The 24,656-nt window shown below is 45.8% G+C and overlaps 1 protein-coding gene across 6 annotated transcripts in view; it reads right to left on the bottom strand.

Moving 5' to 3' along the window:
- FLNB (filamin B) overlaps positions 1-24,656 on the bottom strand; it is a 163,912-nt gene that overhangs the window by 90,644 nt on the left and 48,612 nt on the right. For all 6 annotated transcript variants that reach the window (XM_034956737.3, XM_055110993.2, XM_055110994.2 and 3 more), the window contains exons 2-3: positions 4,297-4,545; positions 2,782-2,879 (exon numbers count right to left, since the gene is read on the bottom strand). In XM_034956737.3, coding sequence (XP_034812628.1) covers positions 2,782-2,879; positions 4,297-4,545 — 347 coding nt within the window. The remainder of the gene's footprint in view (positions 1-2,781; positions 2,880-4,296; positions 4,546-24,656) is intronic.

Genomic DNA, 24,656 nt, shown 5'->3' with positions numbered 1-24,656 from the left:
GCAACTATTGAAGTGTTTGCAAATGCCTCTTAAACCAAGCACTACAAATATTAAGAAACTCAGTCAGCTTCTCAATTAAGTGAAATTACTTTAAACCAACACACCAATATCAGTGTTTTTAACCATTTTTGAGAAATTGCAGACCCCTTTGAAAGCTAGGGGCCCCTCTCCAAAAAATTCTGCATGTAACTTCCAAAAGTTCATTGTCCTCCCCATTCCCCAAAAGTCCATTTACTCCTCTGGTCAAAATTTCAAAAATGATAAAAGGATAAGCTATAGCAAGTCAGGAAAATGAAGAAACAAGCACACATGGGATTAGAGCATGTTACAAAAAAGTGCACAGGTTAACCAGCTTTTTCCTTTGCTTGTATACTCATGGTCTGTATCTGTATTAACTCTACTAATTAAAAAAGGTAAATAAAAAAGAAACAACATGTAAATATTAGATATGTGATCTCAATATATTAGGAGCCATTAAAAAAATAGGGAAGCCAGGCGTGGTAGCTCATGACTGTAATCCCATCACTTTAGGAGGCCAAGACAAGAGAAATCACTTGAGGTCAGGAGTTCGAGACAAGCCTGGCCAACATGGTGAAACCCAGTCTCTACTAAAAATACAAAAATTAGCCCAGTGTGGTGGCAGACACCTGTAATCCCAGCTACTAGGGAGGCTGAGGCAGGAGGATGGCTTGAACCCAGCAGGTGGAGGTTTCAGTGAGCCAAGATCATGCCACTGCACTCCAGCCTGGGTAACAGAGGAGTGAGACGCCGTCTCTTTAAAAAAAAAAAAAAAAAAAAAAAAGGCCAGACGCAGTAGCTCACACCTGTAATCCCAGCACTTTGGGAGGCCGAGGTGGGTGGATCACGAGGTCAGGAGTTCGAGACAAGCCTGGCCAACATGGTGAAACCCCGTTTCTACTAAAAATACAAAATTAGCCGGGCATGGTGGCATACACCTGCAGTCCCAGCTACTCGGGAGGCTGAGACAGGAGAATCGCTTGTACCTAGGAGGCGGAGGTTGCAGTGAGCTGAGATTGTGCCACTGCACTCCAGCCTGTGTGATGGAGCAAGACTCTGTCTCAAAAAAAAAAAAAAAAAAAAAATAGGGAATGGGTGAACTTCTCTTGATATTCAGTTTAGGAGCAAGACTAGACCCATCCTGGACAGGTGACTTCCCTGAAGGTGCCACCACCTCAGTTTCAGTACCATCATCTGACCCAGCCCTAAACAGCATGCAGAGTCCTCCCTGACTCCAGTAATGGTGCTAAGGAGGTAAATCACACTTCCTCAGATGAACAGAGGCTCTGTCTCATGGACCAGGTTAACCATGTGCAATGAACAACAGATGTGTCCAACTTCCCTCCCCATGTGATAAAAAGCACCAGAAAACATTCTGACCATTAGCCTGCAGGAACAAAAGAACTACTTGGGTTTGAACAGTCGCCTTCAATACATTCCATAAAAAGTAGGATGTGTGTCAATTTGGCATTTCTTCCCAGCAGCTCCTTCAACAACTTCACCCATGCCAACATCACGTGAACGTAAAAAGGAGACGGTTTAGGTTTAAGCAGAGATGAAAAACACACCACACCACTTCCTGAGCGTGGACGAGCCAAGAAACCAATGAGCCATGTAGGAGAGGCATGACTCCAAAACCAAACCAAAGAAACAGGCATGTTGTTCTACCTTCCAAGGGACCCTGTTACAAAATACAGCGAACTCAGACCTCAATGCAGCCTATAGTGACGCCATCAGTCCCATGGCACTGGCTACCTGCAATCTTCCCTGGCTAGCCTTTGGACACAGGACTCATGGTGCCTAACTGTTAGAGGGAGTTTCTGGAAAGAAAACACTGGTTTTCCTCCCAGCTCGGAAGATCAGACTTCAACTAAGCAATGTGACTACTGTAGATGGTATCCAAGACTTATTTGATTTCTGAGTTCTCTTGTTATATTCCTGTGATAGGATTATGGGTGACAGAGATTCTTCCACAGTTTCCATTAATGGTGGATTATCCTGGCTTACATGTTTTTAAAAGTTTTAAGTCGGCCAGGCACAGTGGCTCACGCCTGTAATCCCAGCACTTTGGGAGGCTGAGGCAGGCAGATCACGAGGTCAGGAGTTCGAGACTAGCCTGACCAACATGGTAAAACCCTGTCTCTACTAAAAACACAAAAATTAGCCAGGTGTGGTGGCGCGTACCTATAATCCCAGCTACTCAGGAGGCTGAGGCAGGAGAATTGCTTGAATCCGGGAGGCAGAGGTTGCAGTGAGTGGAGATCACACCACTGCACTCCAGCCTGGGCGACAGAGCGAGACTCCATCTCAAAAAAAAAAAAATTTTAAGTCCTGTGACTTTTCTTAAGCTATTGGATTAAAATTACCTTTTAAAATGTAGATTGAAAAATGGTCAAATACTATCAATTTCTTATGGCTCAACCTAATAGTTAGGGTCCATATTTGTAGTCTGGGGTTTAAAGGTAGTCTTCAAAATATTTAGAGAAGAAATACTAGAAAATTTGCCAGTGTGTGACAAAGAAGAGTGACATGAAAATTTCTGGATGATCTACATTAAACCAACACACTAAGATCTATAAGCACCTGAGTCAATGAGAACCTACTATTATTATGGGTAAACTGAGGAAGATGAGAGAGCATCACAGGCAATGCTCTCTGAAGTCTCAATGCCAAGAAGGTCGGGCTGCCTGACCCGGGAAGGCATCCACAGAACAAGCTAGTGGGTGGGGGCAGCCTCACAGGACCTGGCACACTTGTGTATACCTGTGGGACACCCAGCCAGTCATCTGCCTGCTGCATGGCTTCTCGTGCATTATCCACAGGCTTCTGCGGGTCCCAGGATTCCCAGTCTGGGCAAAGACCTGTTAACAGAACACAAAAGATTCTTTTAGCATTAGCTGACCAAAGAGATTAAAGGAAACCATGTGCCTAAACTAACCCCATTTGTTCTTTTAGTTCAGAGAATGATTTTTTCCTAAAATATGAGCAAATCATATATTTAACAGGCAAAAAGTATCACAGGTATGAGTGTGCCAGGGTGTAAACTATCCTCCATTACTGAGACTTCTCCTCCGGGTGCTATGTTCTTGCATGAAGATGGGGATTATCCATTCCTTGAAGGAGTGGTGTTAAAAAATAAACAAAGCTTGGAAAAAGCCTGGTGCCTTTATGCAGGAGGGATTTTATTTTATTTTTTACTCTATTCCTGGATATATCTAAAAAGTCTAGAATAGCATCCTGTGTGATTCAAAAATCCACTTGCTCAAAGGCACAAACCTAGAATTATCTTAAAAGCCTTTGTAAGCACATGAGGTAAAGGACTAGAGTAAAAACTCCCAGGTTTAAATTGGAAAGAGGTATCCTAAAATGTGTCCTTAAATGGAAGTAAAGAAGAGGATATTAGGAAATCAATTAATGCTGCACTTTGAATTTTTCCTGGATGACACCAACTTATAGGCTCTCAAGTAAGAATGAGGCCTTCAGCCCTCCCCTACCCAACTGACACTAGTTCTGCTTTGAGTATGTCAAGAACCACTAACTAACTAAATACTAATGTGCCCAGTAAATACAGAATACACAGTAAATGGAAAATATGATTAATACCTTTTTTTTTAAATTAAAATCAACTTTAGGGGGTGTGTGTAAACTCTGACTCTGGTCTTTCTACTGAGTGTGTACCAGCAAACTCTACCCATCAATCTAAACCCTCCAGTGGGAATAATTACAACCTTCATATACACTCAACCACTAAGAAATGAGCAGCCCATCAAGGGTGGAAAAGGCTCCAACTGGATCCTGACCAAATGCTATTTCACAGCAACACAGAAAGAAAAGGGTGGAGAATGCCATATATAGTCAAACCAGTGGTTAATAAAAATGGGTACTTTCCACTCCATGGAAGTTTTTAGATTTTCATGCCAAGCCACCTAATAGGACCAAATGTTTCTCCAAATCCAATGAGAAACTGAGCACCAATGTGGGAAGACACAGGATTTTGGAGTCTGGAAGCTAAACCCAAGTCTTGCTTCTAAGCACCAACTCCTTCATTGGAATTTGGATAAAAGACTCAACTTGATGCTCAAACATGTCTATGGATATACCTAGAAAATCTGCCCTTGGAAGGGTACACAGAGCCAGTTTTAGTTTCCTTATAATGGGCTTATACCTGGAGAAATACTCTAATCAAAGCAAAGATAGCATTCCCGTTGAAAACCAGAATGTTTGGGACCCACACACCCCCATCCTGGACAGATGGTTTAGGCAGCCCTGGCCACTTACCTGGAGCACAGCTGTCTACCAGGGCTCCCAGGGCTTTGCCGTCTTGCCAGTTCTGGTTAAAGTTGGTGATGGGCAAGTAGGGGATCTTGTTCTGAATCCACCCCAGCAGCCTCTGCTTTGGCGTCTGCTTCTTGGCATCATCATCCCCTTCATCCTCCCACACGGGCATGGAGATGGAGTAGTGGAGGATCAGCGTCCACACCAGACCCAAGATGAGCTTCAGGTTCCCATCCACAATGGCTTTGCTATCTGGGGAGAGAGGCACAGGCTTGGTCATTCCTTTGGGTTACACAAGTGTAAATTATGCTCCTTATATAAATGTAAATGGAGTCTTCAACTATTAGAGAACCATACTGAGATATTTAAGAGTGAAAGGATGTAATGCTGAAATTTGCTTCAAAACATTTGAGGACAAGAACAGATGAAATATGATTCCAAAATGCCATTAACGGATATCACTGGATCATGGGTTCATGAGCATGTAAGACACCACTGTCTCTACTTTTGTATATGCCTAAAATTTTCCATAATAATGGCTGGGTGCAGTGGCTCACTCCTGTAACCCCAGCACTTTTGGGAGGCTGAGGCAGGAGGATTGCTTTGAGCTTAGGAGTTCAAGACCAGCCTGGGCAACATGGCAAAACTCCCTCTCTACAAAAAAAAAAAAAAAAAAATTAGCCGAGCATGGTGGCTCACTCCTGTAGTCCCAGCTACTCAGGAGACTGAGGTTGGAGGATCGCTTGAGCCCGGGAAGTGAAAGTTGCAGAGAGCTGAGGTCACGCCACTGCACTCCAGCCTGGGCAACACAGTGAGACCCTGTCTCAAAAATTGAAAGAAATCATTTCACAAATATAGACAATAAAAAGGAGTGACTGCATCCCAGAGGTAACAACCTGCTAACTTGGTAGTATACAGCCTACCAGATTGTGTGTGTATGCGTGTGTGCACTTGTGTATGTGTATACATGCATGTGTGTTTGCTGCCTGAATTCACGTTTTTCGATAGGTAGGAATTTTTTTCTTTTCATTAATCATTATGTCCTAGACATCTTTTCCCTATAAAAAGTTTGTTTCTGTTTACATTCCTATCTATAGATTTAAGAGGCCAGCTAGTTATCCCTGCAAATCTCACCAATGCTAGGTGTTATCAATCATTTTCATATTTGCTATTCTGACACATCAGTCATTCTTAAGAGTAAGCCATGACACAAATGCGTCCTGTTGTGAGGAGGATAAGTGCCCAGCCAAAATCATGGCCCCTTTCTAGTCCTTCCCTTGCTTAACAGAACATGCCATGCCATGCCCCTGGCCAGCACCTTCCAGGAGTCTCACTGCCATTTGTTTCCACTTCCCCTGCCCTTGCCTTCTCTGCAGCTATCCATCTCCCACACCCCCTGCAACTTTTTCTCTCTCTCCATTTCCCTATACCCACTCTCCAACAAAGATACTCCGTAGCCAGCTCCCATTCTACCAGGACCCCAAGCTACAAACATGGGCACTATCCCGGACTCCACCTCTTAAACTCTGGGTATAGTTTCCACAATGTGTCAATTCTATCCCTACCTAACTCTTTTGGCAAACCCTTTTCTATACCCTCCCAATAAACATTTTTGTCTTTGATAGCCTTGAAGCCGAATCATTGTTCACATAACCCCAGAACCATCTTTCTCGTCAGGTACCTCTGTGCTTCCAAATTCACCAGGGTTCCCGCTGCACACAGTCAGCTCCTTTAACATACACAGCACCTCAGAAGCTACATAACCCCCATCCAATCCGCTTTCCACTCTTGCCACTTCCACCCACCATACTGCAGGCTCAAAGACTCCTTGTTCCTGGACTACATCTTGCCCTGAGCCCCTGGACCTCTTCACGTGTTCTCTATCCCTTTGATGGGAAGACCTTCACCCGTCCTCCTGTGGGATAACTCCTGGCTCATCATTCTGACACCAGATTCTACAGCTGGTGGCACTTCACTCCCACCAGCATTTACGTGTGAGTTCCTTGGCCTCCCACCTCATTCCAGAACTAAGCCGCTTGTTGGGGAGTGACTGAGCTATCTGCATCTTGGTGTCTCCCCAGCCACCCACCAAGAGCCACCTGAATGCTGGTTGAACACATGCCAAATTACACTTAATGAAACCCAAGCACGACCACATGAAAAGCATACTCACATGCTGATAAGGGGTGCATGGCATGCCACTCAAAAATGAAAGGGTGAGAGCTTTATTTTTTTAATTAACCTGATTATTGTTATATCCTCTTGCAAAAAAAGACCCTCTTTAGGAGCCCACACCCAAACCATCAGAGAGAAATCATCAGAATTTAATTATTAAATTAATTAATCAGAATTAATTTTGCAGTTGCAGATTCAGTCATAATAAAACTCGATCATCTAACCTGGGAAAAACAAAGAGTATCATGGAGTGGCTGGTAAGAAAAACTAACTCAAGCAATCCTCACTCAAAGTTAAGGTTCCCAAGGACTTTCTCTATAATGAATTGTATAAATAATAACTTCGAAGCAGGACTGTCTACATAATTCATGGGGCTCAGAGAAAAATGAAAATACAGGGTTCCTTGTCCAAAACTTAAGAACTTCACACCAACATCCATTTTCTACTCCCCAAATGTATCATAACGTTTAAGCCAGCCCCCTAAATACAGGAAACAGATACAAATTCACCGTGTTTTCTTGTAATTTAGCTCAAGAATTGCTTTCACTACCCACTTCCTCAAATTCCCATCCTTTGCCATGTGTTGCTGTCTTTAACTGTTTGAATCTAGCTTCACACACAGCCTCTTGCTTTTTTTAGTTTCTCTTCTTCACTCTCTTTTGCAAGTATGAGTCTTGTTAATCCTGGGGAGGATAATCTGATTTTGGAACCATTTCCCAGCTCATTTCTCAGTATTACCAGAAGATACATCAAACTTAACTCCTAGGGGAGCAAGACCTGCCTGCCTCTAGACCAGTGGTTCTCAAAATTTAGCAGGTGTCAGAATCACCTGAAGGATCTGTTAAACCACAGAATGCTGGGCTCGCTTTTAAAGTTTCTGATTTAACAGGCCTGGGGTGAAACAGGAGAATTTGAATTTCCAATAAATTCGTAGGTAATGCTGATGTTCTTGGTCTGGGTCATAAGAGTAATTCTGATCATTCCATATTCTGTTTGTCGTCTCCTTTATTGAAAGCCTTTATATCATGGGTTCTTCCTGAGTGTGGGGAAAACCTGTGCCTTTATTCTAACCAACAGAAAAATGGCAGAGGTGACAGGCTATTACTCCCATGACCATATTATGATGCGCGAAACTCCACTTTAGCAGACAGGAGACAGATTCTCTTGCTGGCTGTGAGGAAACAGGCAGCCGTGTTATGAATTGCCTATGCAGAAGGCCTCATGGCAGAGATATGAGCGTAGCCTGTAAAACCTGAGGTTAGCCTCCAAGCAACAGCTAGTAAAAAGCTGGGACCTATCAGTGGGACAATCACATGGAAATGGATTCTTTTAAAAACCTGAATGAACCTGAATGAATCTGAATGAAGTGGATTTTTCCTTAGTTAGGCATTCAGATGAAAACACACCCTAGATGGCACCTTCCTTGTAGTCTCGTGAGACCCGGAGCAGAGGACCTGGTCTTAAGCCATGGCTGGACTCCTGGCCCACAGAAACTGTGAGACAATAAATAAGTGTTGTTTGAAACTGCAACTCCCCAGTGCCAAAAAAAAAATAATAAGAAGAAGAACTTCAAGACAGCAACAGCAGAGCAATAAACCAAGTACAGGGCCCTTCTGAGCACACAGGTCATGTGGTCATGAAGCCAGCCCTCCTTTTGAGGTCCTGTGGTCAATCGAGGAGCAATGGTCTGCATAAAACTCCAGGCCCTGCACGGCACTTGGTTATCCAAGGAATCCACCCCACGGGACCAGACATTTCCTGAGCTGGAAGTCCTTGACCATGACTGAATTTTTTGGATTAGTTATCCTGTTATTTGGTTGTTGTTTTGAAGTGCTATTGATTACGGAGTTACTACCTACTGATTATCAGAAATTCCAGATCAAACAAGTTTCCATGCCAATTCCTTTAAGTTAAAGGGAGAAGAGCAATCTTCAAAAGGGTAAACAATAAATAAGTAAATAAATAAATAAATAGTGGGTATACTGTCAGGGTAATGGTGGTGGCCAGGCACCCTCAAGGCATTGGTCTCTTGCACCAGGAGGGATTGGATGGAGCTATGAAGTCTCATCCGGCCACAGGCATTAGTCTGCAAAACTCAAACTTTCCCAAGTTATATGTTAAATGCTTTTCAAAAGCAGACTTGCAGATTTGATTTACAAACCTAACATGAAATCATTAACATGAAATCGGCTTGCTCTATTTTTACCCAGCTTACACATGCTAGTCTAAAGGAATGAGACACAAGTCTTTTTCGAAAAGATTTTGGGGGAAATATGACCCAGTTGAAGTCTGAGCCAAATTTACAAAAAATACAATGCCCAGAATTTCGGTTTCCAATTGAATTCAAGGTGGGTGTCCACACGGGAAAGCCCCCTTTATGGTCTCATTAGGATAAATGATACCTTCCTTCTGCTATTATAAGGACTAGAGAGAGAGCAGTTCTCATTCCAAAACTGATTTTGACAGGTGAAGGTTCAAACGCTTCACCAAACTCTTGGAACAATAAAAAGATGGCGACTTGCCCAAAGACCTCCAGGTTCCCATCCACATGAAATAGGAGACTCCCCAAGCCTCGAAAATGAAATGTTACACAGCATCACAGGGTCAACAACGTCTGACCATCACGTAGATGAGACACTTTTCAGATCTGAACGTGCTCTGCAATGTTTACGCCGAGGGTAAAACATGGAGCAGAACCTTAAGAGGAGGAAAAGGCCAGATGAGCCGGAAGCCTTTCAGCAGGATTCCATGTGAAGACTTGCTCCAGGGCCTTTTTCGGGAATAAAATAAACCAACGCCTACCAGGTCCGCCTAACCACCTAGAATCTGCTTAGATTTCAGTGGGTTGGAATTGGGCCATGGGTTTCTCCTCCCCAAATCCAGCCAATAACAATTCCCATATAACTGGTCTTGGCTCTGGACAACCCTGACCCTCAAACCACATACATTTTCTTGAACTACTTAAAATTACTCAGTGTTGCTTCTAAGTGAGCAGGGTGGGTGTGTTTTGTTTAGTTTTGTTTTCTTTTCTTTTTAATAGCTAGAAACTTAATTTGAGCTACTGCAAATTCTGGGATGGAATGTTTTCATGTCACTTCTGTAAATCAGTTCTCTGGTCCTGGTGAAGGAGCATTCTAGAATGGATGCATTCACGGGGGTGGAAACCGGCTATTTTTAGGCAATCTTCAGAAGCATCTTGGAAACATCTTTGTGGATGAGTTCCCCAGAGGTCAAGGAGATGGTGGCCTTTTACCTCTCTACTCACATCAGGAGGGCCCAGATCCACGCAACCACGTGTATGCCTACTACATTCCTGCACCAAACCATCCAGGGAGTTCCCAGAGGTCAGTTCCAGCAGCTTCTCTCCTGGTTGTTACTGATTAACCACGGTGGCAGAGGTGGTAGCCCATGAGGAGAGGCATGGACAGACACTATTCCACATTTTTGCCCTCCTGAGAAGGAATAGGTCATCCTTTGGCCACAATGCAGGTAGCTGCTGAGTCAGAAACAGCCAACAAAGTGACTGTAAGAATCAAGGAGAGGCCAGGCATGGTGGCTCACACCTGTAATCTCAACACTTTGGGAGGCTGAGGCAGGAGGATCACTTGGGGTCAGGAGTTCGAGGCCAGCCTGGCTAACATGGTGAAACCCTGTCTCTACTCAAAATACAAAAATTAGCTGGGCATGGTGGTGTGTGCCTGTAATCCCAGCTACTTGGGTGGCTGAAGCACAAGAATCGCTTGAACCTGGGAGCCATAGGCTACAGTGAGCCAAGATCACCCCACTGCACTCCAGCCTGGGAGACAGAGGGAGACTCTGTCTCAAAAAAAAAAAAAGAATCGAGGAGAGATAGGGGTGTGTAGGCCAGGCGGTTCATCTCTGTAATCCCAGCACTATGGGAAGCTGAGACAGGAGGATAGCTCGAGCCCAGGAGTTCAAGACCAGAGCCTGGGCAACATAGGGACACCCTGTCCCTACAAATAATAAAAAAAATTAGTCAGGTGTAGTGGTGCATGCCCATTAGTACCAACTACTACTTGAGAGGCTGAGGCAGGAGGATTGCTTGAGCCAGGGGATTGAGGCTGCAGTGAACCATGATCACGCCACTGCACTCCAAGCTGGGCAACAAAGTAAGACTCTGTCTCAAAAAAAAAAAAAAAACAAGAGAGAGAGAGAGCAAGAGATACTGTAATCCTAGCACTTTGGGAGGCCAAGGAGGGCAGATCACGAGGTCAGGAGTTCAAGACCATCCTGGCCAACATGGTGAAACCCAGTCTCTTCTAAAAATTTGCTGGGCGTGGTGGCATGTGCCTGTAGTCCCAGCTACTCGGGAGGCTGAAGCAAGAGAATTGCCTGAACCCAGGAGGCAGAGGTTGCAGTGAGCCAAGATAGCACCACTGCACTCCAGCCTGGGTGACCGAGTGAGACTCCATCTCAAAAAAAAAAAAAAAAAAAAAGAGAGAGAGAGAGATGGGGTGTGTGCTTGACACAAGTTACCAAGGCCACACACACTCGCACTAAGACTTGGCCATCTGGGGAACAGGATGCCATGCACTGTGCACTCTGCCCCCTCATCTCTACCACCCGGAGAGGCTACATGGTAGAGGGGTTGCAAACACAGGCTCAGGAACCAGTAGCTTGACTAGATACATCAGTTTGAACAATCCATCTCTGAACCTTATTTTTCCTCATCTACCAAATAGAAATGGCCATGGTCAACTACTTCCCAGGGCTGTTGTAAGGAGTAGGTAGGTTAGAGAATGCCAAGTGTCGGCCGGGCACAGTGGCTCACGCCTGTAATCCTGGCACTTTGGGAGGCCGAGGCAGGCAGATCACTGAAGTCAAGAGTTCGAGACCAGCCTGGCCAACATGGTGAAACCCTGTCTCCACTAAAAATAAAATTAGCAGGGCATAATGGCAGGCGCCTGTAATCCCAGCTACTTGGGAGGCTGAGGCATGAAAATCACTTGAACCCAGGAGGCGTGGTTGCAGTGATCCGAGATCACACCACTGCACTCCAGCCTGGGTGACAGAAAGAGACTCTGTCTCAAAAAAAAAAAAAAAAAAAAGAAAGAAAGAAAGAAAGAAAGAGTCAAGCACAATGCCTGTCTCACAGTTGGCCGCTTAATAATGTTCCCTCCCTCCCCTCCATCCTCATTTTCCTAATACTTAAGTACCTGCTATGTGCCAAACACTCTTCCCTAGGGCCAGACATCCACAAGCCATATGCCAAGTGTTTTGTGCAAGCAGCAAGAAATGAAAAGAAGTACCTTGTGAATTAACAGGTGGTTGAAATGTTCAATTTGTCACTTCTCTGAGCCAAGCAATTAATTAGGAGGGCCATGACCGCCACCTCCAAGGCCCCTGCTCTCCTGCTCCAACAGGAGGCTGACCCCTAACGCTGCAGCGAACCTGGGGCACGTGAGATCTCTGCAAGGAGGACACGTCTGAGAAAGAATTTTAGGTGGTTCTTGGTGTTGCTCTGAGGGTCTTGGGCCATGCTGGTCTTCTAAACCACCCGGCTCAGACGTGTCCTTCTTGCAGAGATCTCACATGCAGCACCAAGAACCACCTAAAGAACTGAACTATGGGCCGGGCACGGTGGCTCACGCCTATAATCCCAGCACTTTGGGAGGCTGAGGCAGGAGGACCACCTGAGGTCATGAGTTCGAGACCAGCCTGGACAATATGGTGAAACCCTGTCGCTACTAAAAATACAAAAATCAGCCAGGCATGGTGGTGGGCACCTTGTAATCCCAGCTACTTGGGAGGCTGAGGCACAAGAATCATTTGAACCTGGGAGGCGGAGGTCGCAGTGAGCCGAGATCACTCCATTGCACTCCAGCCTGGGCAACAGAGCAAGACTCCATCTCGGAAAAAAAAAAGAATTGAACTACTGATATTTTATCAGACCTCCCTGAAAGAAAAGAGCAGCACATATGGGTCAGGGGTCTGGCCCCTCCTTTTTTTTTTTTTTTTAAGACAGGGTCTCGGTCATCCAGGCTAGAGTACAATGGTACAATCTCTGCTCACTGCAACATCCGCCTCCTGGGCTCAAGCGATCCTTCCACCTCAGCCTCCTGGGTAGCTAGGACTACAGGCACATGCCACCCACCTGGCTAATTTAATTTTTTATAGAGACAGGGTTCCGCCATGTTGCCCAGGCTGGTCACAAACTGGCCCCTCCTTAACATCCCAGTTTACCGTGCCCCATGCTCACCTGGCCTGGAACTCCTTCCCCATCCCCTCTCCCTCTAATGCCTCTTCTATATCCAACTCTGTGCAAAACTAGAATAGATCCTGTCCGTCTTGGCTGCTTGGGTGAGCCTACAGCAGCAGCAGCAGCAGCCTGTGAAGAGCTGCTGCAAGACCACCCCACATTGAAGAGCTCAGATCTCCTGCATCCAGACCCCAGGCCAGCAGGACCTGGTGCCCACTGACAGCCCAGGTCAGCTTTGCAGTTTCTCTCCATCCTTGCCTGTTTTCTGAGCCCAAACAAACCATGGCTGAATTGTAGGCTTCAGCTGTCCAAACAAAAGGGCATTCTGAACCAAAGCGGGGACAGCTGACAGCTCTCCTCAGTTCCTCAGTCAAAACCTAGCCAGATGCAACCCATCTCCCCGGACAGCAGGTTAAGGAGGACCATGTTGGTCAGCTGCCCAGGACCAGTGTCCCATTTTCAAGTCCCATAGCCCTTCCATCCACACAGCCAATGAACTGTGCACTTTGGCTCAGGTACCCCAGAGGCCCCTGGGTAGGATGAAGGGGACCAAGCTGGCTTATCTCCTGCTGCTCAGGGCTTTTCTCCAGGGCCTTGATCCAATAAAAGGCTGCATGCCAACAAGGCAGACTTAAGGCCCTGACAACTGATGCCTATCTGTGGCCTTTGTCCCCTTCTCCCTCCCAGGCATGCAACTTCCATCTAGATGGTCAGTCAGCCTCCCCTGGAAGTCAGTGGTGTGCCTGTCTTTCAAATAAGCAACAAATGATATGAAATGAGCCACGGCTTCAGGACCTGAACAGTGGGCATGCCTGCTCCATGCACTCTTTCCCTGATTGCCAGCCAGGAGCCCAGACAGCGCAGTCACCTGGCTTTGGCCTGCACTAGGAGAGGCACAGCAAGGTGAGGGAAGGAACCTGGGTCCCAGTATCAGATGCCCTGCCAACCTGAAGACTGAAAAAACCCACACTCTACATGCTTTCCACAACTGTTTTTGTTGTTATTGTTTTTAAGAAAACCTCTGGCCAGGCGCGGTGGCTCATGCCTGTAATCCCAGCACTTTGGGAGGCGGAGGTGGGCGGATCACGAGGTCAGAGATCCAGACACCCCGTCTCTATTAAAAAATGCAAAAAATTAGCCGGGCATGATGGCGGGTGCCTGTAACCCCAGCTACTCGGGAGGCTGAGGCAGGAGAATGGCGTGAACCTGGGAGGCGGGGCTTGCAGCGAGCCAAGATCGTGCCACTGCACTCCAGCCTGGGCGACAGAGCGAGATTCCGTCCCAAAACAAACAAACAAACAAACAAACAAACAAAAAACCTCTTTGTTACAGTGGTTAAACTATAATGTGGGGATGTTCTGGGCTTTGGAAGACCAGAAGTCTCATGGGCCTATCTCAATTGGTAAGAGAAAACATAAACCACAGTAAAATACAAGTAGACAAGGGGACCGAAGTTGGCTGGATTTCCAATTCTCTTTCCTGCTCATGAACTACTCAAAGATCACAAAGAAGCTGTTTGAATTAATTTTTATCCATCACTGTGTCAAGGGTTCAGTTAATATAAAGTTGACTTGGCAGGTCTTTTTATGTTAGTAGTTTTTCAAGAGATGATACAGTAGATCAGGAGCACCAAGTGGTGCTAGTACACTGTGTTGAGAAGGATTCTGAGGCCACATCTGGATTCAGCAAAAAAAAAAAAAAAGACTGCTAAAATGCATTAGAAATGTCTTCCATGAACAGGGCATGGAGAATGGAGGCGGTGAAGATTAGCAACGCCTGCCCTGGGCATGGCATGGGGGAGTCGTGGCCAGGATTTCTCCGCAACAGAACTGAGTAAACATTCCCTAATCCCTGATTTGAGATTTCTACTATAGGCCCATAACACATTCCTTATGCATAACCTCAGACTTCAAATTCCCTATTTTGCCAACTATTACTTCTGTTCTCTCTCACTTGCTGGACAATTTTTGCCTCAAATAGTTGGAACGAATCACTTCATAAATACCTTATTTTTATTTTGGGATAGAGAGTTTGGTGAACGTTCAGCTCATAGTATCTATGATGGTGTACTGCTTCATAAATTATCCCAAACACCCTATTTCTGGTTAACAGGAATCACTGTATTTAAAAGTTCCATTTTCATAACCCAATGCCTTTATTTTCAATGCCACTTTTGAAAAGGTAAAATTTTGAGAATTACTTAATATCCAACCACAAAGCCACACTGGACTAAATAAATGATAAATGAGATGGGTCTGCTAAGGGGCCTAGGATACAGTAACGATCTTACCACTTTCTATCACTGGGAAATCCTTTAAAAGTTAAAACGAGGATTCCAACCTCTTGTTAGAAAGGTCGAAGAAGGGAAACAAAAAAGCAGGGCTTGATGGCTTATGCCTGTAATCCCAGCATTTTGGGAGGCCAAGGCAGATGAATCACCTGAGGTCAGGAGTTCGAGACCAGCCTGGTGAACACGGTGAAACCCCGTCTCTACTAAAAATACAAAAATTGGTCAGGCATGGTGGTGGGCGCCTGTAATCCCAGCTACTCAGAAGGCCGAGGCAGGAGAATAGCTTGAACCCAGGAGGTAGAGGTTGTGGTGAGCTGAGATTTCGCCATTGCACTCTTGTTGCCACTGGGCAACAAGAGCAAAACTCTGTCTCAAAAAAAAAAGAAAAAAAGAAAAAAGAAAGCTTAAAGAAGAAGAAAAAAAGTATAGACACTCCAAAATGGTCAAAGCAATTGCGTTCTAAACTAAGTTTTAAACCTCAAAGCAACAGGTTGCTATACAAACTCATGCTGTTGCTGCCACACAGTTCTCCTGGACAACTGACAGTTCAAGGCCCCCAAGGACGCCTGGGCATGAGCACGAGTGGAGGAGCTCAGAGCCCAGCCCCCGAGAGGCTCAGGTTAAAGCCCAGCATGAGCTCTGGAGGCCTCAGCCTGATGGCAGTCTGTGTCTCGCTCACAGCTTCCAGCTACAACTGCTCGGCAAACATTTCCAGCTGAAATAATAAATGCTGGCTGTGAATGGAGGTCCTCGTGACCCTTTGACTCCAGCTCAGTTTGTCATGTGGTGAGGCCACCTCACCTGAAACACAGCCCATGCTCCTGTGAGCTCAGTCTGGCCCACCCTGGGGCTGTGCACCCCGCAGGGAATCCCTCGAGGAAAAGAGTGATGGGTGAAGGCAGGAGGAACCATGCCAGGGAAAGACTCCTAAACACCTCTTCTCCTTAGATCCACAGCAACCAAAATACAATGGCAGCTCGCTCTCTTCCAGCCCCCTCTCCTGGGCCAGACCCTGTGCCACTTGCATCACCTTGTGCAATCCTCACAATGACGCTGTGAGGGTGGCTTTTAGGGTTAATCCCATTTTACAGATGACATAACAGAGGCCCACAGAGGTGAAGCCAACTGCCAAAAGTGACACAGGGGGAGAATCTAGATGGAAACTCACTTCGCTCTGTTACCAAAGCCCAAACTCCTACTCTTGCTACTTCGCTGAATCTACATCATCTCATAACAACTTGATGAGGTGAGTTCAGTTATGACTCCCATTTTGGAGATGAGGAGACAGTGCAGAGAAGTGATCCACCCACATGCTGTGCTTGGGAGGTAAGCCAGGCTTCTCTGCCCATCAGGGCAGGGCCTCTGAATGTCCACCTGCCCCAGTCATTCCCATGATGCCTACGCTGCCGAGGCTCTCGGGAAAAACATGGTGGACAGGCAGCGTATGAACCATATAAACACAGGGCACAGAAGCACACAGAGCACAGTCCCCTTGTCTCAGCCATGACTGACTCGGCCTCTACCACACCCTGAGAACTGGGGAATTTTTTTTTTTGAGACAGGGTCCGGGGTCTTGCTCTGTCACCCAAGCTGGAGTGCAGTGGCACGATCACAGCTCACTACAGTATCGACCTCCAAGTCTCAAGCAATCCTCCTACCTCAGCCTTCTAAGTAGCTGGGACTACAGACACCTGCCACCACGCCTAGCTAGTGTGTGTGTGTGTCTGTGTGTCTGTGTGGTGTGTGTGTGGCGGGGGGAGACAAGGTTTTGCCATGTTGCCCAGGCTAGTCTTGAACTCCTGAACTCAAGCAATCTGCCCACATTGGCCTCTCAAAGTGCTGGGATTACAGGCGTGAGCCACTGCACCTGGCTGGAACTGGGGATTCTAATGATAATGGACTGTCCCTCCATTCAAGAGGTCCCCTATGCATGCCGCACTGCTTGGCACGGAGCTATTCTCAGATAACTCCTTGAGGGAATCAGGGAACTTGAGAGAAGATGCAGCTCTGCTCTTATTTACCCAAACCTATCAGCCTGTGTGTTTTCCAGAAAACAGAAATTAGAGTTACTCATATACTACTTGAAGATTCAATTTGCTCTATTTTTCTTTTCTCATATTCAATAAATATTTCCTAACTGCCAGCCAGGTGCAGTGGCTCATGCCTATAATCCCAGCACTTTAGGAGGCCAAGGCAGGTAGATCACCTGAAATCAGGAGTTTGAAACCAGCCTGGCGAAACTCAGGAGTTTGAGACCAGCCATGGTGAAACCCCATCTCTACTAAAAATACGAAAATTAGCTGGGCGTGGTGGTGAGTGCCTGTAGTTCCAGCTATTTGGGAGGCTGAGGCAGGAGAATTGCTTGAACCTGGGAGGCGGAGGTTGCAGTAAGCCAAGATCGCACCACTGCACTCCAGCCTAGGTGACAAGAGTGAAACTCCGTCTCAAAAAATATATACATATTTTCTAACTGCCTACTGAGCTCCCAGCTCTGTGCTGAATACCAATTATACTTTTAAATGAGAAAGTTAAATTGGCTTGAAATGACTCTACAAAGAGATAATGGCGTTATTATAATGAAAACTGGTGTCTCCATAGGGCAAGACATTGAGGACCTTTTAAAGGAAAAAAAAAAAAAACCATTTGGCTTTTTGTCCCTCATACTAGGTTATGTTTCCTGGGAGTTTTTTCCCCTTTTATAATAAAAAGTTGATAATAATAATAAATAGGATAGGTATTTATCCTTTAATTGCAAACTTACAAAAGTTGAGCTTTGTTACAAAGTCAGATCAAGGTGGCTTCCTTGGTTTAAAAGGGGGAGAAATCAGCTTCCATTTTTCCCCTGTAACTCACCTCAAGTTACAACTCATATTAGCCTGCTGTAGAGATGGCAGCCTGCCCAAAGATTGTGAAGTCATAAAAGGGAACAAAACTCCTAATTTAAAGTCTTGAGTAGGAACCAAGCTGAGGAAAATTCCAAATAATTTATAACTGCTGGCTCTGACCATCACCACAGAAAAGGGAGGAAACCACAAGAAAGGAGGCCCTCAGAGGACAGATAGGGGGAACTCTGCCTGCTTTACCTACACTGACACTTTCTGGATGGTTCCTCCCTGTGCCCTGTGTTTAGCTCAGCTGACGGCTCAACTTTATATCCCCAAATCTGGACCTTTCAGCCCACAATTATGTGAGGAGGCCTCCAAACACACGTCCCACCCAATCCCAACAGAGCTCTCTGCAAACTCTCTCAGCCCAGGGACCGACCTCCTTCTTACGGGTGGAATTCCATGCCACCAACATCCAAAGTAAAAGGCATGGTGCAGGGATGGGTGGAACCCACTCAAAGAAAGGGCAGGTCGCTGGCTGAAGTAACTGGTGGCCAAGTCACCCAGGAGTCAGGGGCATTAAGTCAGTTAGTGATGGGGCAGCTAGAAGTTCAGACATCCTGCTGGGGCGTCAGAGAAGACTGGTTCACCTCCCAAGCACAGCGACTTGGCAAGCTGTGTGACCATGAGTGGGTCGATTCCCTGTGCTCAGTCTCCTCACCTGCAAAATGAGAGTCGTAACTCCCTCGCCTCATCAGGCTGCGGTGATACAATGGAGTAAAGCAAGCAAGCAGCACTGCCTGATGACCGTCCCATCAAATTCACGGGGGCTACTACAACCACTGTTATTACTACCATAGTATTATAATACACACAAGTTTGGGAGCTAAGGGTGCCTCCCCGTTGGCATTGTGAAAAGGATTCAAGCCATTCAGTTCTGGTTCAAGACTGCTCAGAGCCGAATGCCCTAGAATTCCGCCTTCTAGCACAGATGAGCATTCCATCTGCTAATGACCACAAGAGCTGGGTCCCTAATGGGACACAGCATTAAGGCTGATAGAATCAAGATGTTTCTTGCTCGGTGAGCTGCTGAATGAACTAGCAGTGTGCTCTAGTCTGCAGGCCACCCCAACTCCTCCCACAGATTCCGGGGCAGTCTGCAGGGGCCAGGCTGGGGCCACTGCTGACAGAAAATTAAACACAAGGTCCGTAAATTCAATTTGAAGTTCCCTAACATGATTTCTTTTTCTAATGGGAGGTGGGGGAGGTTTTGATATTAAAGTGATCTTTAGCCATTAAAGCAGTTCATTACAAGATAACTGGTGGGGGGAGGGAGGGAGAACTGAAAACAAATGCCTCCCTGACAGTAAGTGGTTAAATAAACTTTACATTCAAGCAAGAGGAAAACAGGGTGATGTGAAAAGAATAAGAAATGTTTGTTTGTTCCAATATGAATAGGCTTCTATGATGTATTAAGGGAAGGAGATAATTTGTAGAAAAGTATGAATTGTACAATCCTGTTTTTCAGAAGTCATGACTGCATCTGAACAGAAAGATATGGAAGCATAAACACCAAACTGTCCTCACTGGCTCCTTCTAGGAAGAAAACTAAGAAGCCGATGGTGGAAGATGGGCTTTCATTTTATTGTTGTTATTTATTCTGCATTGCTTGATTTTTTATTTTTATTTTTTAATGGAGTCTCGCTCTGTCACCCAGGCTGGAGTGCAGTGGCATGATTTCGGCTTACTGCAACCTCCGCCTCCCAGGTTCAAGCGATTCTCCCACCTCAGCCTCCCAAGTAGCTGGGATTACAGGCACCCCCCCATCATGCCCAGCTAATTTTTGTGTTTTTGTAGAGACAGGGTTTCACCATGTTGGCCAGGCTGGTCTTGAACTCCTGATCTCAGGTGATCTGCCCACCTTGGCCTCCCAAAGTGCTGGGATTACAGGCATGAGCCACCACACCCAGCCCCCCCAAAAATTTAATTTTTAAAATTTAAACTACATATGTTACTTTTCTTTTTTTTTTTTTTTTTTTGGAGGCCAGGGGGAGACAGGGTCTCACTCTGTCACCTAGGCTGGAGTGCAGTGGTGCAATCACGGCTCACTGCAACCTCAACCTCTGAGGATCAGGCTCCCGACAGCTTCCTGAGTATCTGGGACATTTGGGTCCCAAGTAGCTGGGACAGTCACCAACATGCCTGGCTAATTTTCGTAATTTTTGTAGAGACAGGATTTCGCCAGGTTTCCCAGGCTTGTCTTAAACTCCCGGGCTCAAGCAATCCTCCCATCTCGGTCTCCCAAAGTGCTGGGATCACAGGAATGAGCCACCATGCCCTACCCATCTGTTACTTTTATAATAAATCTTGACATACATCATCAAAAAAAGAAACATAGTACAATACATATGAAGAACTCTTCATCTTAACAAAATTGCTTGTCAGGATCTATAGGTACTAACGTGGGAAAATCAACAGGTATTATGAAATGATAAAAGCAATGTGTATGGCAGGTTCAAATTTGAGTACAGGGTACTACAGAAATAATATAATTGAATTCATCTGTGTACAGACTGTCTCTTGACAAGACAAAAAACTGTTCCCAGACCACGCAGTTGCTTCTGGAAAGAGCAGCAAGGAATAGAGGTGAGGTGGGGTGGTAGGGCAATGGCCTTTCACCTGTTTGTTTAAATCGCTAGTGCAATGTTACCTATCAGCAAAGGAATACCTGGAGACTCTGTGGGTTTGCCTGATTGTCTTTCTGATGCTCCTTGGCTCAGCTTTCTCAGTGGCCATCCAAATGCCTTCCATTCCTCACCAGACACACCTGTCCTGGACAAGCAATCTCCCAGCCTCAGGAGATGGACTTTGCCATTTCCAAACAGCTTGCCAGAGGAGTAGATGTTGAAGATTACATTGCAAAAGATGGAGTCATTTGGTTGCCTTTGGGCATGTTTTTCTTTTCTTTTCTTTCTTTCTTTTTTGTTTTTTGAGACAAGGTCTTGCTCTGTTGCCCAGGCTGGCCTCAAGCAATCCTCCTGCCCCGGCCTCACAAGTAGCTGGGACTACAGGGGTGTGTGCCACCACGCCCAGCTAATTTTTTGGGTCAGCCAGGCACAGTAGCTCACGCCTATAATCCTAGCACTTTGGGAGGCCAAGGTGGATGGGTCACCTGTGATCAGGAGTTCGAGACCAGCCTGGCCAACATGACAAAACCCCATCTCTACTAAAAGCACAAAAATTAGCTGGGCATGATGGCACATGCCTGTAATCCCAGCTACTTGGGAGGCTGAGGCAGGAGAATCGCTTGAACCTGGGGGTGAAGGTTGCAGTGAGCTGAGATTGCGCCACTGCACTCCAGTCTGGGCAACAGAGCGAGACTCCATCTCAAAAAAAAAAAAAAAAAGAGAGAGACAGGGTCTCACCATGTTGCCCAGGCTGATCTCAAACTCCTGGGCTCAAACAATGCTCCCGCCTCTGCCTTCCAAAGTGCTGCAATTACAGGCATGAGCCACCACACCCAGCCTTGGGCATGTTTTTCAAGCCACCAAAAAACAAAAACAAAAAAACACCCACCTTCCTAACTCCCTTGTGCCCCCGTTCACTTGCACCCTAGGAGAGCTTGTCCGTTATGCAGAGGTCCGACCTCCCAGTGAGAGGTGAAACCTGAGGGCTTGGCCCTGTGCAGTTACCCCCCTGAATCCTTACAGCTGCTTTATGAGGAACTGCTGTTGGCTCCATTTTCCAGATTAAGAAAAATAATGAATAGGTCAATTAAACCCAAAGTCAGAGTTGATAAGCAGCAGAGCAGGAATTTGAACCCAGGCCATGACTCCAGAATCCACTGTTGGCTATTTCACCCTGGAGACCCAAACGGGAGTACACAGGAAGATGCCCAAACAAGGACATGATGGTGTCACAAAAGCTTTAAAAACTCAGAACCAAGTAGGGGGAAAATGCTGAGGGTTACATCATCCTCCTAAAAGAGATTTATCAGTGTGCCCCTGAACTCTGGCCCATGATAAACGGTCATGGCAGTAAGATAAACAGAACAAGTACACAGCAGATCGGCTTTGCTGCTAAAGGGGGAACACATTCTAACATTCCTGAGGCGCACTGTCCAAGGGCAGGCCAGGCAAGAAACACACGATAAATATCCAAGGCATCACCCCATCCACCAGCTGCTGCCGTGGCTGGAGACGCAGTCCACAGTCAGGGCTCTTTATGACCAGCTCATCTAAACAGTCTGCACCTTAGTCAGAAGCTGCTTCCCGGCTCAACAAGAACCCCAGCTGCAGTGTCTACATCTCAGAGCAGCTCTGCCTGAACCTAGCTCTGAAAAGCTAGGTCCAGCATCCCCCTAGACCACACTCACAGACAAGGCTCTCTCCTCTTACCACCTGGCCTATTTACTAAAGTTTTTCCTTCACTCATGTTTTCTTTTTTCCTTAGCTTAAGTAATTATGTCCTGGAAATCACAGGTTTGATACATTAGTTGCATTTTATAAATACATGAAAAATACATGTTAGAATTTTTAAATGTGTAACATGAGTATCATCTTCAGTACCACCTCTTAGAAAAGACTACCAGATGTTAGCTGGTTTTTCCAGAAAAGGGGGTTTCAGTGGCCAAACAACTGGGGGCACACTAGACTAAACAATTTTTTAACTGCTGCAGGACTTCTCAGAGCCTTTAACATGCCAACGTACATTGACAATCTCAAAGAGAGGGCTACAGTGTCACAGGGAATTTGCCAACACTATTGGACTAGCGGATGTTTACAAATTTTATCTCCAAAGAGACTAATGTTCTCCAGAAGATAGTTTGGGTAAGTCCACTTTAAACTGCTCTTCAGATCCTCTAAGAACAAGTCTCCCAAACATTCCCAGAGGCTGGGAGGTTACATTCTATAAAACTGGCAGGAGTGAGGATGAGACACAGGCAATAAACACACAGAAAGAAAGGAAGACAGGAAATAAGGAATTGGAGCTTTCTCTAATCTACAACTTTCTGTGGCAGTGATTAAGAAATGAGAATCTCGCTATTTGGATTCAAGAAGTTTTGCAGATAAAGGACAATAAAAAGCAGTTTTCAAAACGCTGTCCCTAATTAAGGATGCTAAAGGGAAGCACACCCTTTTGCACAATCCTTAGCCAGTGTTTATGAAATTCAGGCGACAACCAACTCACTTAAAAACCACATTAAGGAACATCTTATTGTTCCAGTGCAAACTGTAATTCTTAAACAACAGGCGATGATTTTGAGGAATTTGGGCGAAAACCAGCTTCTCCTCCTTTCTAGGTTTCCTTTAGAGCTTCTAATGGCAATATGTTGTCTGTGATGAAGATTTAGACAAGTAGGAAGATGCAGGGATGGAGCCCCATAATTTGGCCCACTGCTTACATCAGTAGAAAGAGAGGGAGTCGTCCTGATGTGGGCAACTGGAACATCAAATTATGTGAAAGGGGGAAACCTTCAGAACCTCCAGCCAACTGCCGCTTCACTCTAAACTTCCTACACAGGAGAGGAAAGATAACTTAGTAAAAGTTAGTAAAAACTATTTCTGTAATAACTAAAACACATCCAAGTAGCATCCCTAATGCTACTGAAAGATAAAACGCTCACATGCACAATAATAGCAATGAGCCACGAAGCTTGAGTGCTAATAAAATCCACTCAACTGGCCAGGCACAGTGGCTCACCCCTGTAATGCCAGCACTTTAGGAGGCCGAGGCAGGTGGATCACCTGAGGTCGGGAGTTCGAGACCAGCCTGACCAATATGGTGAAACCCCCAACTCTTAAAAATACAAAATTAGCCCGGCGTGGTGGTGCATGCCTGTAATCCCAGCTACTCGGGAGGCTGAGGTAGGAGAATCGCTTGAACCTGGGAGGCAGAGGTTGTGGTGAGCTGAGACTGTTCCACTGCACTCCAGCCTGAGCAACAAGAGCAAAACTCTGTCTCAAAAAAAAATCCACTCGACTTACATGTGGTATTAGATCCAAATCTGAGATTCCATCGACTATAATGTAAGTGTAACCAACCTAACCCAACAACCACTAATCAACAAATAATTACCAAGGGACCACCCACCCAGTCAACCAACTACGAAACTACTCATAAAAACCCAATTGGATTCATCCTAGACTACTCTCTCCCACCAAGTCCACTCTCCCTGAATCCTGTTAGCTGCCTCTAAGTTGTTCCCTAGCCCAGCAGCCATCATCTAATGTCAGGCCCCTTTACTGGTCACTCTATCTAAGCCTACAAATCAAAACTCTTCCCAAATCTCCCCACTGAACCCAGAGGGTAACCTCATACCCCTCAGGCACAGCTCCTTCTCAGGAACCAACAAAACACTTCTAAAGCTAGGTAGAGGCAGACAGGACAGATTGGGCACAAAATATTAGAAAATTGAAAGGAAATGAAATTAATAGAAGTATAATTCAGTGCTTGCAAACCATCATCTTCACTAATTACTAACTTTGCTATTTATAGAAGTTGCAGGCCAGGCGTGGTGGCTCATTCATGCCTGTAATCCCAGTATGTTGGGAGGCCAAAGTGGGTGGATTGCTTGAGCTCAGGAGTTCAGGATCAGCCTGGGCAACACAGTGAGACCCCATTTCTACAGAAAATACAAAAATTAACCAGGCATGGTGGCACGTGCCAGTAGTCCCAGCTACTCAGGAGACTGAGGTGGGAGGATTGAGCCCAGGAGGTCAAGGCTGCAGTGAGCCCTGTTCATGCCACTGCACGCCAGCCTGGGTAACAAAGAGAGACCTCACCTCAAAGAAAAAAGAAAATGAGTTATAGGTTAGTTTTCTCACATCCCAAGAATTTCCAAGTATACACT

This window comes from Pan paniscus, chromosome 2 (genome assembly GCF_029289425.2).
Source record: "Pan paniscus chromosome 2, NHGRI_mPanPan1-v2.0_pri, whole genome shotgun sequence".
Taxonomy (NCBI): domain Eukaryota; kingdom Metazoa; phylum Chordata; class Mammalia; order Primates; family Hominidae; genus Pan; species Pan paniscus.
Note: the sequence above shows the minus strand (reverse complement) of the source record. Positions and strands in the feature narration are given on the sequence as shown.